The sequence below is a fragment of the Anas acuta genome, chromosome 19, assembly GCF_963932015.1.
Source record: "Anas acuta chromosome 19, bAnaAcu1.1, whole genome shotgun sequence".
Lineage (NCBI taxonomy): Eukaryota > Metazoa > Chordata > Aves > Anseriformes > Anatidae > Anas > Anas acuta.
In genome coordinates, this window is record NC_088997.1 from 10,869,286 (window position 1) to 10,881,651 (window position 12,366).

The window sequence follows — 12,366 nt, forward strand, 5'->3', positions numbered from 1 at the left end:
TGAAATTTCCAAAGCAACATACAATGTAGTGTATGAAGTAAGCTGGCAGCTTTGAGGTAGTGGGCTTGGGTACACATGCACACATTTTTTCCCTGAAATTTTCCTCAAAAATTTAGTTAAATTTTTGATCTTCTGCATGTTGCTATTCTTTTTAGTTGTGGTCTTTCTGTTGAGGGAGAGGTTCAGTTTCATGGGGATCTGTGAAAACCTGTAGGTGGCAGTGATTGGTCTGTAACCCATGAGTTTAAATGACACTGAATTACTCCAATTAAGACCAGTATTTCACCACTTGCAAGCTTTACGTAGAGGCAGTGCTTGTGATTGGGTTGGGTTTCACAAGTGGGTGATAGGAACTGAGGCTAGGAGGGAGAGGAGCAGAATGTAGTAAATTAACAGGTAATTACTCATCTTTCCTGATACGACAGCTACCCCTAAACCATCCTGGTAGGATTCCTGACCCAACCTTTATACAGCTGTGAGAAGCTCCTTGAAGAACGTACCCCTTCTGGACGTACCTGATTCCTTGCAGGGCTTGGAGTGTTTGCAGGGCTGGGGAGGTTGGAACTGCCGTAGCCACGGTGATGGGACACTGAGCGTGGTCCCAGCTGGCTGCCCAGCCTTTGGAGGGCTCGGTAGTTGGTAATTTTACAGTGTTCGATCAGTCGCCCCCTGCAGAAACGCAGAGGGGGCTGTGAGTGGCCGTGGCCACACTGTAGGGGCAGGTGGCAGCCAGGAGGTGCAGGGCAGCCAGTGTGGGCGTGTGGTGCGTGGAGGAGCCGCGGTGCCAGTTCCATCCGAGGTCACAGGCCAGCAGTGGCACCACCGTACAGAGGGGCAGCAGCAGCTGCTGTGTGCGCGCCGAAGCTCAAGGCCAGACCGCTTGCACCATGCAGAGCCGCAGGGCAAACATCAGCCAGCAGACCCAGGAGCTGCGCAACATCATCACCTTGCAAGGTGCTGCTCCTTTCGGCCTCGCGGGCACAGCCTGGTGTTGGGGGCCCTTGGTGCAGGGATGTGGCAGGGATACGGGATGTGCTGGGATGTTGGCCTCCTGCATGGCACCCGAAGCAAATGGGTGGTAGCCCCACCGGGATAGGGCCTGCAGTGGCTGCCTGGTCCCCTGAGCAATGCAACCCCCTGCAGAAAGGGGCCATCAGGTCCCCGGGGGGATGCTCCCTTCCTGCTCAGTGGGAACAGCCAAGCATGTGGCTGCTCAGGCACTGGGGAGGCAGGATTTGGCCCGATGTCTTTTGTCCCTGCCTGGCTTTTTCCCACTGCCTGAGTCTTTGGGGCAGAGAGGATGCATTTGTGCAAAAGGGGCCAGCAGCGGTGGGTGAGGATAGGCTGTCCTGTGCCAGAGCCTGGGGACAGGACATCATCCTGCATGGCACCAAGAGCACTCTAATGTCCTCTAGAGCAAGGGAAGAAGTTTTTCACACAGTCATCTGAGGAAAAGCTCAGCCAGAACAGAGATCTGCTCCCACAGCTGCGCGGGATGGTGCAGGAGGACGTCCATGCCCTGGGCATTGCCCAGAAGGTACCTGCAGATCCCCTCAGCTGCACCCCTGCTCCTCTGCTGGGTCTCTCCAGAAGACACTAGCCTTATAGGACAATGGTAGGATGTGACAGTCCCCAGCCTGGCACGGATGTTTTCTCTGCCCTTTCCCACCCACAGCGTGACCAGCTAATCATCTCCGAGGCTTGCAGAGCACAGAAGAACTTGGACATTGTTTTGGCTGGCAAAACGGTGGAGGTAGAGGGCAGGGCCTGGCTGGCACTGGCTGCTGGCAGGGGTTGGGAAGGGATACTTTTAGGAGCCTTTGGGCCAGCAGCCCCGCAGTGGTGGCTGTGAGACCTGGGGTGTTCACAGGTCCCTTCCCATCAGAAACACTCTGCAGCTGCAGTGTGTGGACACCAGTACCCACCTCTGTCCTGCCCCACCTCCAGGGCAAAGCTCTCCCATCCTCAACGCTGCCACAGCAGTGGCCATGTCCCAGTGTCCCCGGGTCCCCAGCTCTGCTCTGGAATGAGTTTCCCAGGCAGGTCCCCATCCCCTCCCCACGTGCCCACCCAGGGTGCCCGGGAGAAGCTCCAGAGCAGCATCTTTGAGCGGGTGAACGCCTGCAACGCGCTGCTGTACGAGGTGAGGCGGCGTGGCCAGACCCAAGACGAGCTGCAGCAGCGGCTGCAGCAGCTGCTGGATGTCAAAATCGATGACAAGCGGATCCAGGAGCAGGTGCAGGTACATGCTACTCCTTCCCCATCCCGAGCTCCGCAGGCTCGGCACACTGTGCCACCCCATGTCCTGCCCCACAGATGATTCGCCAGCTGGAGAACAGCATCGAGAAGATGCTCGTGAAAGTCCGCACTGGGCAGAAGGTCACCCTGCTGTACCTGGCGGTGAAGGATGTCCTCAAGAAGGTGGGCTGTCCTTCACTGTCCCAGCACGCAGCACTGTGATGGACGTGCCCCGCGGCTGGGCTCTGCCTTGGGCCATCTGCTGAGGTTGACTTGGCACGGAACCCAGAGAGGTGACGCAGGGTGGCTCTGTGTGTCCCAGGAACTGGCCTACCTGCCTCTGCATCTGGACCTCCTGCACGGGATGGCCGGGGTGTACCATGGGGAGCTGGAGGACATGGAGCTCATGGCTTTGGATGCCCTCAAAGCCAATAACATAACCAAGGTGAGGAGCTGGGGGGCCTCTTCCTTCCATGCTTGAAAGCCTACGGAGGTCCAACAAAAACAGCCCCATGTCCCCAGGCTGGTGCATCTTCCTGCAATAAATTGCAGGACTGAGCTGGATCTGCCCACAACAAGCAGGTGCCTCTACAGCTCCTCCAGCATCCTGCTCTCTGTGGCCCTGAGGCTGGGGACAGCCTGCCAGGAGCACTGGTGATGTTGAAGCCAGCCTACTCCAGCCTCCAGCCCTCCGTGCCCTCCATACTCATTTCTTATAGAGCCCAGGAGGTCAATTTTGGCCATGGAGACCAGCTGGCCCACAGAGGTCCTTCCCAGCTTTGACAGCCATTTATCCCTTCTCTCTGACTCTAATGTGCTCCAGGAGGAGCTGGCCAAGCTGGAAAGAGAGTTCCTCGCAGAGAGGGAGCTCAGGCATCGCACCCTGGCTGCCCAGAAGGTGCAAATCGACCGACTTTGGCTCAAGGGCACAAGTGAAAAGCACTTGAGAGCGGTGAGCTGGTGGGAGCTGGGGCAGGGGGCAGTGCTGAGAACCCCTGGGGTGGGTGTGCTGCAGGGCCACCCTCCCCAGGTGCCAGCCGCTCGGGATCACAACGAGTGTCCTTGCAGCAAGCCAGGTATGACCTGGCCATGGACTTCCCTGCCCTGCTGCCCCAGGACTCGCTGATGGGTGAGTGCCTGGAGGGGTGGAGGTGCCAGGGAGCCCGAGGAGGAGGAGGCCTCCTTCCTCCCCTGCTCCTTTCTTCTGCCCAGGTTCCAAGCTGGAGGCCACCAAGTCCCAGATCCAGCATGAGGCCCAGGTGACAGCAGAGGTGGAGAAGGCCAAGGCTGCGGTGCAGTGCTCCCGCCTCTGGGTGAGGGAAAATCCCACCCAGGAAACACCCAGCTGTGGGGAGCTGAGACTGCTCTGCTCACGGCTTCATCGAGGGGCTCTTCTCCCGAGCCCCCTGAAGCCCCTCTTGCTCCATGGGGCCGACCCCCTGGGCCCTGCGGGCTGAGTCCTCGCGCTGTGCCCCGAGCAGGATATCACGGGCAGGCTGCTGGCACAGCAGAAGTCCACGGCGGAGCTGGAGCAGCACATTGGGGCGTGCGAGGAGAAGAGGCAGGCACTGAAGGCCACGCTGAAGGACTTGGAGCTGAAGCAGGCAGAGCTGAAGTTTCGCCAGCCCCCAAGTGCTATCAGGTGCTGCTGGCCTTGGGCTGCAGAGAGCCTCCTGGGGGCCCAGATGTGGATCCAGCCCATCCCTGGGGAGCAGGGACACATCCTCCTGCTGTTTGTTCACTGGCACACCTGTGTCCCAACAGGCCACCCTGCCTCTGTCCCCCTTAGCTGCCCACCCCTCCTACACCAGGGCCTGTGTTCAGCAGGGTGCTCCCCACTTTGGTCCCAGCAGAGCACCCAAAGCCCCCCCCCGGGACAGCAGGGACATGGGGCGAGGAGGGATGTGTGAGGTTCTCCTGCCCAGCACCATGGTGATGGCAGGACCTGAAGCCATGCAGTGGAGGTGCCTCTCAGACCCAGCCTGCCCCAGCAGGGCATGTGGAGGACGTGTCTTCCCTGCCAGGCCTGAGCTGCAGTGCAGGCAGCATCCACTCCACAGTGTGGGCCCACCTGGGCAGCTTTTGCAACACTTTTGGGGTCTCTCTGCCTGGGAGCACCCATACAGACATGTGTGGGTCTGGTCAGCTGTAGGAGGCTGGAGACAGAGCTGAGGACGAGCCTGCAGCAGGAGGAGGCCCGGTTGGAGCAGGCGCGAGCCCAGTCTCTGAGGAACCAAGAGCTCCTGCTCCTGTTTGAAAACGGCATTGACAACCTCTTCATCCGCCTGTATGGCATCGATGTACCCGAGCAGGTACAGGGTGCAGTGAGGAGCTGGGGACCAAGCTGCCACCAGGAGCAGGCCCTGCCTATCCCCTCCATGTGTCCCCTCCCCAGAGCATGACCCATGGCAGTGCTACGGGGCATCCCCGTGACACTGTGCTGCCACTATCACCCCAAGCAACTCATAATCCCTGTCAATGTTGTTCTTCCCTCTGGCCCCAGGATGTCTCCGTTGAGCTGAAGGGGGTGGATGAGAAGCTGCAGTACTGCGAGCAGAAGCTGCAGCACCTGGTGCAGCGAGTGGCCTCCCTGCCTGCCCCCAGCTACAGCCCTGACGAGGACAATGAGGTGTGCAGGGGCCCTGTCCCTGGTCTGGTCTCTGGGGCCCTGCATGTGGCTCCTCCGGGTGGCCTGTCCCAAGGTGTCCTCCCTGCTGGAGGTGGCCCTGAGGCAGGGCCAGGGTAGTGCTGGATGCTGCAGGGGGACCCGTTCCCCAGGGGGATGGTGAGGTGGGACACCCCTCAGGTTGCAACAGCTGCTACTCCTTCAGCAATTACCCCAGAGCATCTTTTGCAGATTTTTGTGAAGGTCAGGAATTTTCTGGAGAAAACAACTGCGAGAGAGCCACAGAACCTGAAGATTTCCTTGGAGGACATAGGTTCTGCAGTCCACGGTAGGAGAACACAGGGACAAGTCCCACAGCAACTGCCCCAGCCCACGGGACTTCTGGGCGTCCTGTTTTGCCTCCCACTGTCCCAGCAGACCCCAGCTCATGAGCTGATCCCAACCCATGCGCTGTCCCCAGACCCTTGGTGCTGGCCAAGGCTTTGAGCATGGGTGGTCATTTTTGGTGGGTATGGGGGAGAACAAAGGCAGCTGGTGGGGTGGTGAGTGCTGAACCACATCAAGAGGTGCTGTTGGTCTTCATCAGCCAAATGGGGGTCTCCTAAATCACCTGGTAGGGAAGAATGACCAGTGCTTGTCTCTGTCTGTGACCTCCTCCTGTTAGATACTCTTAGAGGAGATGGAGTGCTCAGCAGCTCACCGCCTCTTTATTCACAGAGGGAGCTGTGGCCACCATCTCACAGCTCCAGACCTTTACAGGAAGCCCTACCAGTGTCAGAGATGAACCACTGGGGTGGGGGTGGCATTGCCAGGGGATGCTGAGGATGGAAAATCTAGTTGACGGTGCCTGTGCTGGAGATGCCACCAGCCCTCCAAGACTTGGAGGCTCTCCCTGGAGACACAGATATGGTGGAGGTGGCCTCCCAGCCCCACTAAGCCCATTTGTTCCTGTTCTCTCCCACAGATCCCTTTGATTTTGCTGACAAAGACCACGGCCTGGTTCTCACCCGGGAGGACATCAAGAAGCAGGGGCTGCACTTGATCGAAAGCAAGATGAAAAGTGGCAAGAGGAAGTAGTGGTTGTTCCCCCAGAGCTCCTGATGCCTCAGACCCCCCTCTGTGCCGTTTTCCCAGCATGTTTAATAGAGCAGAGCTTTTTCATCCCTCCCAGGCTTGTGGTAAGGCTGGAAGGGGGCAATATGGGAGGTGGTCTTGTCCTGCTGCCCTCACCTGCTGCTCGCCCTGCAGAGCTGGGGACATGCTGTGGTGGGAACAGCTTTCCCCCCGGAGCAAAGCCATGGGCAGGCTGGCTTTCTTCACCCTTGATTCTGTAGGGCCAGTTTCACCATGGGGCCTCTGCCCCCCACCCCAAAAGGCTATGCAGAGAGTCAAGGCCACGCACTGGTGGGACAAGAACAAACAGGTAGAGACACCTAGGCATGCATGCAGGTGCCCAAGAAGGCAGCATGCCTTGAAGTCATGCACTGAAGCATGGAAGAAAGCTGCCTGTGATTGATTTAATCCCATGGTGGCTCCTTGCAGGAGGCTGGGTGGTGGCATGGCAATGATGGATGGGGACACGGCAGCTCAGGAGGGTTAGTACCGCCTACAAAGAGTCCCAGAGCTGCAAAGCACCAGGTCCCACTTTTGTTTTTTTTTGGTGAGGTTCCAGAGTAGGAGCTGACCTAGCCACTGGGTTAGATTTAATGGGATTTCACTAGGCAAAAGGCCACCACGCATGGACCTGTTTGTAAGATGTTCTCACTGTCCCATGGGTCTGAGGTGGCTCGAGGGAAGCATACGGGTGGTGGGGCAGCCTGGGTGGACATGGCATCTCTGGACAGGTGCGTGGGAAAGGAGGGACAGATCCTGCTTTGAGAAGGAGGAACCAAACAAACATCAGATGAAGCCCCTAGACTGGAGCTGTCCAACCTCTTCTTGGACCTCTTGTGCCTCTTCCCTCCCCCGTTGCTTGCACACACATCATTCAGCCCCTGCTGACAGCCCTGAACTCCAGGCATCAGCTCTGGGCTGCAGGGAGGTGCCTGGAGATGGCTTCGAACCCAGTGGGACCTGGAGAGCAGAGGATGCCCTGCCAAGTGGTGGTGGGTCGTAGACACCTGGCCCTACCAGGACACATCATCTCTGCAAGCAAAGGCACACATAAAACAATGCTGCAAATAGATGGTGCTGTTTCCCCAAATACAGCCAGCACCAAGGGCTTCTGGCAGGGACCTGTAGTCCCTTCTGGTGACCCAGAATCTGGTGACACCACGTCCCAGCCCACAGGGGGACAGCGGCACTGTCATTTCCACGTGGTGCCTGCACTTGGTGCTGACATCACTTGTGAAATGAAATCACTTGTGATTTCATTGCTGTGCAGAAGGGAATGACTCGTTTTGCTGAGCCTTCCAGGGGACAGGCAGGTCACACCAAGTGTTCTTGGTGGGTTTTGTGAGACTGCAGTTATAGAGAATATATTGCAAAAAGCACATTCTATTTTGCCTTTAAAAGGAAGCTCCAGAAATAGCACAATTTGCCAGTGAAGGCATCTAATGGAGCTTTTCAGAATCAATAGCCACATAGGCACGCTCTTCTGCATAATTACACCTGCCCTGTTCTCACGTGCTCACCACAGCCAGGGTGTGTGGTTTGGGGTCTGGACCAAAAAATAGTCTGCAATCTAGGGGCAAAGCAGGTGGCAGGGCTGGATGGTGCTGGACCACTGAAACCATATCTACGGTCTCCACACCCAGGGGTCTGAAGAGTTTTAGCCAGGCTGTACTGGTGGGCTCTATTCAAATAGAGAATTGGGAAGCCAAATACTTGCACAACAACCCCAACTTGAGCAGAAAACATTTCTGCTTTTTGTGTAGGGCCCTGTCTCCAGAGCCGAGCAGGCTGGTTTTGAGATCGGTATGCACCCCACAACACTGGGATGACACAGCTGCAGTGGTGGCATTGTTGATGAGAAATCACGGAAAATCCACCCACCCATGGGTCTGTTCCTTCTTTCTTTCAAGGCTGTGTAAGTGGATGCCCAGCAGTTTTAACTACAATGGGGCTTCGGGAACCAACAGGAACTCCAGTGTTTGCTTTTACAAGGTCTAGCACAGCACAAGTATGGAGCATTAATTCTGTCTCAGCTGGCTTAGAAGCAGCACCTCCGGGACACGTCTGTTAGACAGCAGGCACCCCACCACTCAATAAATGGGAGTGGTTTGAAGCTATTTGGTAAAAATAACTTAAACAGATACTTCAGAATTATGCACATAGCTGCTGGGGGTGCTTTCCTCTCAAGAAGCTCCTGATAGCCTCGGGTCCTCCTGAAGGAACTTCCCCCTCCACCCCCCCCCCCAGCCGTAGCTCCCCCAGAAATAGGTGTACACCTATTAAATGGGTACTGCAGGAGGAAGCAAAGGCTTCCACCTCTGCCCTTGCCAGAAACACCAGGACAAGAGGTGATGAGCCCACGGACATCTGCCAAAGCCTCAGGCAGCTGAGAAATGCCCCTCTTGGTGGTTATACCATTGAACCCAAGACCCAAAATGAGGTACTGAACAATGAGGAATGTCCCAGTTCCAGGTGACCTGGTAGCCTGGAAGCTGAGGAGGAGAGGAGCAAACTGTAAGTGTTTTGTAAAAAGTGAAGGGTGGCTTTTTAGAGCACAGTGATGGTGCTTTGTCCCTTGCACTCAGTCCTGATGCACAAAGGAGCAGGAAAGGGCACTGGAAAGCTCTGGAGAAGATCTTCCATAGCCTTACACATTTCCTCTCCCTCCTCTTCAGCCTCCAAAAGGTATCTGGTGAGGGGCAGAGCCATACCGCTCAGCTAGGCCAGGGCCTTCCTTCAGTTGGGTTCAGTGCTGAAGAAGAAGTTTCAAGCTCTTGCTCTGGTTTTTCTATTCTGGATGTGAGAAAGAGAGAAACCACAGAACATGTTGAACACTTCTTCATTTTCGGGAGAACCGGGGCTGTGTCCCGCCCTGAGGAGTGCGAGGCGGTTCTGGGGCGTGACGGCACGCTGCGGCTGCAGGGCTACCGAAACCGCCAGGCCTGGAGAGGAACTTACAGAGGCAACCAGACTCATCACCAGCATCCGTTGGCTGCGTTCAGATGCAGCATCCCAAACCTTTATCACAGCCGAAAAATAAGAGGAAGGCATGTGGCGCTGCAAGCCAGCAGCTCATAGGCGCGGAGACAGACCCCAGTGCCACCATGGATGGAGCTGGAGATGGGCTGGGCACAGTTTGGACAGGTGGATCCCAACCCCCCAATTTTAAACCCCTTCTGCCAAAGCAAAGGTGCGAGAGGGAGTGGGAAGGAACCAGAGCAGTGGCTTAGTTTCTGGATTCAAGATCTGGATGCCCCAGGGCACTGTCCCCACCCCACAGAGGCCATGGGGCAGGAGAACCACGCAGGGGTGCTCCTGGGGGGACAATGTGCCCACCTGGCCACTGGGAGGGAAGGGCTGGTGCTGGCAGGGGGTCCAGCAGGCATGGAGATAACACAGCCCTGGAAGGAGCAGAGAGATTTCCTCTGCCTCCCTGAGAAACGTTTCCTCCCACCACAATTATTGCCAAAGGGCTGGAGAGCTCCAGCATGATTGTCTGCAGGCGGTGCCAGTGCTTGTGAGGGACCTAAAATAGGACATCGGAGAATGCACATCAGAGAATTCACCACACTAAAATATCTCTGCCCTGGAAACACTTGTGGGAAGGCTGGGTTTTGGGTGGGATTGTTTTTTCTTTCAAGGATGTGATCAAAATCAGATGGAATGAAGCAGAACCGAGAGTAGGCACAGGCTGGAACTGTTATCAGAGCCTGAGCACTGGGGTTTTCCTGCTGAGGATGCCAGCAAAGAGCCAGGGCAAAGGGCACCAGGCCAAGTCAGCTGGTTTGGGGCCACAAGAGGCTGTGCTGGCTGCCCTGGGCAGGGCCACCAGGGCAGGGCTGCTGGGGAGCTGCAGGAGGCAAGTTCCTGCATCCAGAGGAACTCAAGCACTTCTCCCTTTCCCTTTCATGTTATAACGACTGCCATTTATGAAGATGACTTTTGAACCTTTTTGACTTTTTTGCCCCCTGAATAGTGACGTGATGGATTCCCCCTGCATCAGGTGTCGGTGGGGTCGCGGTGCACCCTGCGGCTCCTGCTCCATGGCAGGGAGGCTCTGGCCCGTGGCCCCTCTTGCTCCTGGCTGGTGCTGCCTGGGGTAGCCCAAGGTGGCCCCAAAGAGCACGATAAGAGGGGAGAGATCAGTCTTGGCAGCACCAAGCATGTATCCAGGACACTTTCACCATCCAGGAGGGATTGCTCCGTTGTGCACCCCTCCTGCAGCACCAGAGCCTCGTGCCCTACAGAGCGGGTTTGCATCACCTGGGGCTTTGCTCCCAAAGACCCCTGTGGGGATACAGCAGGGGCAGCATGGGTGTGGCACAGGCTGGGGTCTGGCACCATTTGGGGCAGTATTGGTGGGGAATGTGCCACGCTCTGTGACTCAGGTGGTCTGAAAACTGCAAGCAAGGAGGAGAGTGGCTGCCAGAACCTCAGCCCTGACCCCATCTGCGTGGTCCCACCTTAGGGCAGGAGTGGCTGGTGCGTGCCCCAGCCCTGGCCAGGCTGAGGATGACCAGAAGCAGCCAAAGGACCTGCAGCAGCTGAGGAACAGCCACAAGCATCCAAAGGCAGAACCTCTGCCTGGGCTTCTCCCCCAGCTGGACCACAGAGCTGAGTCCCACCTGTGGGGGATTTGGGGAAAAGCCCACCTAAGCTCTCACCCATCTCCCCTGCTAGTAGCTGTGGTCCTTGGGGTGCAGATACAGAGGCAGGAGGGTCTGGATGGCAATGGAGCACAGCTGGGGCCAGGGCTTGGAGCAGACCAGAGTGGGGACACCCAGCAAGGGTCCTCCATGCACCAGGCAGAGGGGTCTACAGAGAAACCTGCTCCCTACCAGCTCACACTGAAGCCAAACTGGCATAACTGGTCACGCGTGCTCATAGGGGTGATCCAGCCACCATGTGCCACGGGGGCATCGGGGCAGAGCAGGCCATGTGGCGTAGATGCCCCCAGCTCAGGCCCCAGGGGGTCCCAGAAATGCCCAGTGCCAGCAGCACCCACAGCACAGTGTGAGAGGGGGATGAGCCAGCACTGGGCACTGGTCCTTGTGTCCTGGAGAGCTTGGGCAGCTTCCCACCCCCCATCTGGGTGCCCTGTGTCTGCTTCAGCAGCATGGGGGTGGCAGAAATCCCCCTGAAGTCCATTCTGACACCTTTCCAAGGAAAAAGAAGCCAGGAGTGAGAGGCCATCCTCATCATCCTGATGCCTCGCCTACCCGCACGCAGCCCGTGGAAGCGAGACGTGGTTGCAGACAAGCCAGGTCAGCCGTATTTATTGAGAACGTTTGTGGAGGGGTTAAAAATATTTCCACTAGCTCTATAAGAATTTATAAACCTATACTCTTTGTATACTTTAATAAATGCATCTATGACTGTCATGCAAAGGTAGGTACTTCTGTAAGAAAATAGCAAGATAAAAAAAGGAAAGCGCTAACACAGCCTGCAGGTCCCTGCTCACGGGGCGGTGACAGAGGGAGCCCTCAGGCTGCAGCCCATGCGGGGACACGGGTGGTACCCACCAGGCACTGTCCCCAGCAGCCTGGGACACCTCCAACCACACCGTGGGGGCTCAAACCCACCCTGAGAGGGTGGCCAGGGCCCTGACAGGGAGGGAACATGGCCCTGTGCCCCAGTTGTGTCCCCACCCCGCAGCCTGGCCGTCCCCTTCAGCCTTTCCCCACTGCCCGCGGGGAAGCAGGGAGCTGGGGGGGCTCCCCTGGGGCCAGCTCTCTGCCTGCAAGCAGCACAGGCAGGGACGTCCTGGGGGGAGGGGGGCACAGGGACACAAGAGACAAGCGAGCGGCACCAGGGGCCGAAATGGCAGCGAGGGACGATGCTCTTGCTAAGGGCAGGGATGGCGATTATTGCTCTATAGGGCCAACATCAGGGGGAGGGGGGAAGGTCTCTGCTCATGGGGATTTAGGGTTCACGGGATTTTCTACAGGGACAGCGATGCCCCAAGGCTCCTTGTGCATCGACTGGGGATACTCCTGTTGGACGATGCTCACTGGGGAGAGGGAATGTGCCCAGGACATGGGGCTGGGCACCATCAAGCTTCAGGCCCTTCTCTGCTGGCACAGAGGTGCCACAGGCCCAAGTGGTGTCTGTCCCTCCAGCCCCTCAGTGCCCCGCTGTCCCCCTGCGGTCACATTTTCCCTTCTGTTCCCAAGGTGGGAACCAGCAGTGGGACGGCCCCTGTTTTGTAGGGCTGGGACTGTCCCCTCCTTTCATCCTCTTTTACACTGAGCAGGCAGCCCCAGGTGACACAGGGACAAGAGCCACAAGGCGGGGAGCTGGGTGGTGGCGGCCTCCTGGGAGACACCCAGGGCTGGGGCGACAGATGGGGAACCAAAGCACTGGGGACAAAGCTGCACCGGGGGGTGCAG

The 12,366-nt window shown here is 57.5% G+C and overlaps 1 protein-coding gene across 1 annotated transcript; it reads left to right on the top strand.

The window, feature by feature from the left end:
* The first annotated feature begins 83 nt into the window (after positions 1 to 83).
* On the top strand, positions 84 to 6,029 carry CCDC183 (coiled-coil domain containing 183). Its single transcript, XM_068656291.1, has 14 exons — positions 84 to 954; positions 1,416 to 1,537; positions 1,676 to 1,753; positions 2,075 to 2,242; positions 2,317 to 2,421; positions 2,561 to 2,683; positions 3,062 to 3,190; positions 3,307 to 3,367; positions 3,451 to 3,551; positions 3,720 to 3,880; positions 4,385 to 4,550; positions 4,742 to 4,867; positions 5,096 to 5,192; positions 5,829 to 6,029. Exons 1-14 carry the CDS (start codon positions 888 to 890, stop codon positions 5,939 to 5,941), a joined length of 1,617 nt encoding a protein of 538 aa, XP_068512392.1. The 5' UTR covers positions 84 to 887; the 3' UTR covers positions 5,942 to 6,029.
* Positions 6,030 to 12,366: the final 6,337 nt, after the last annotated feature.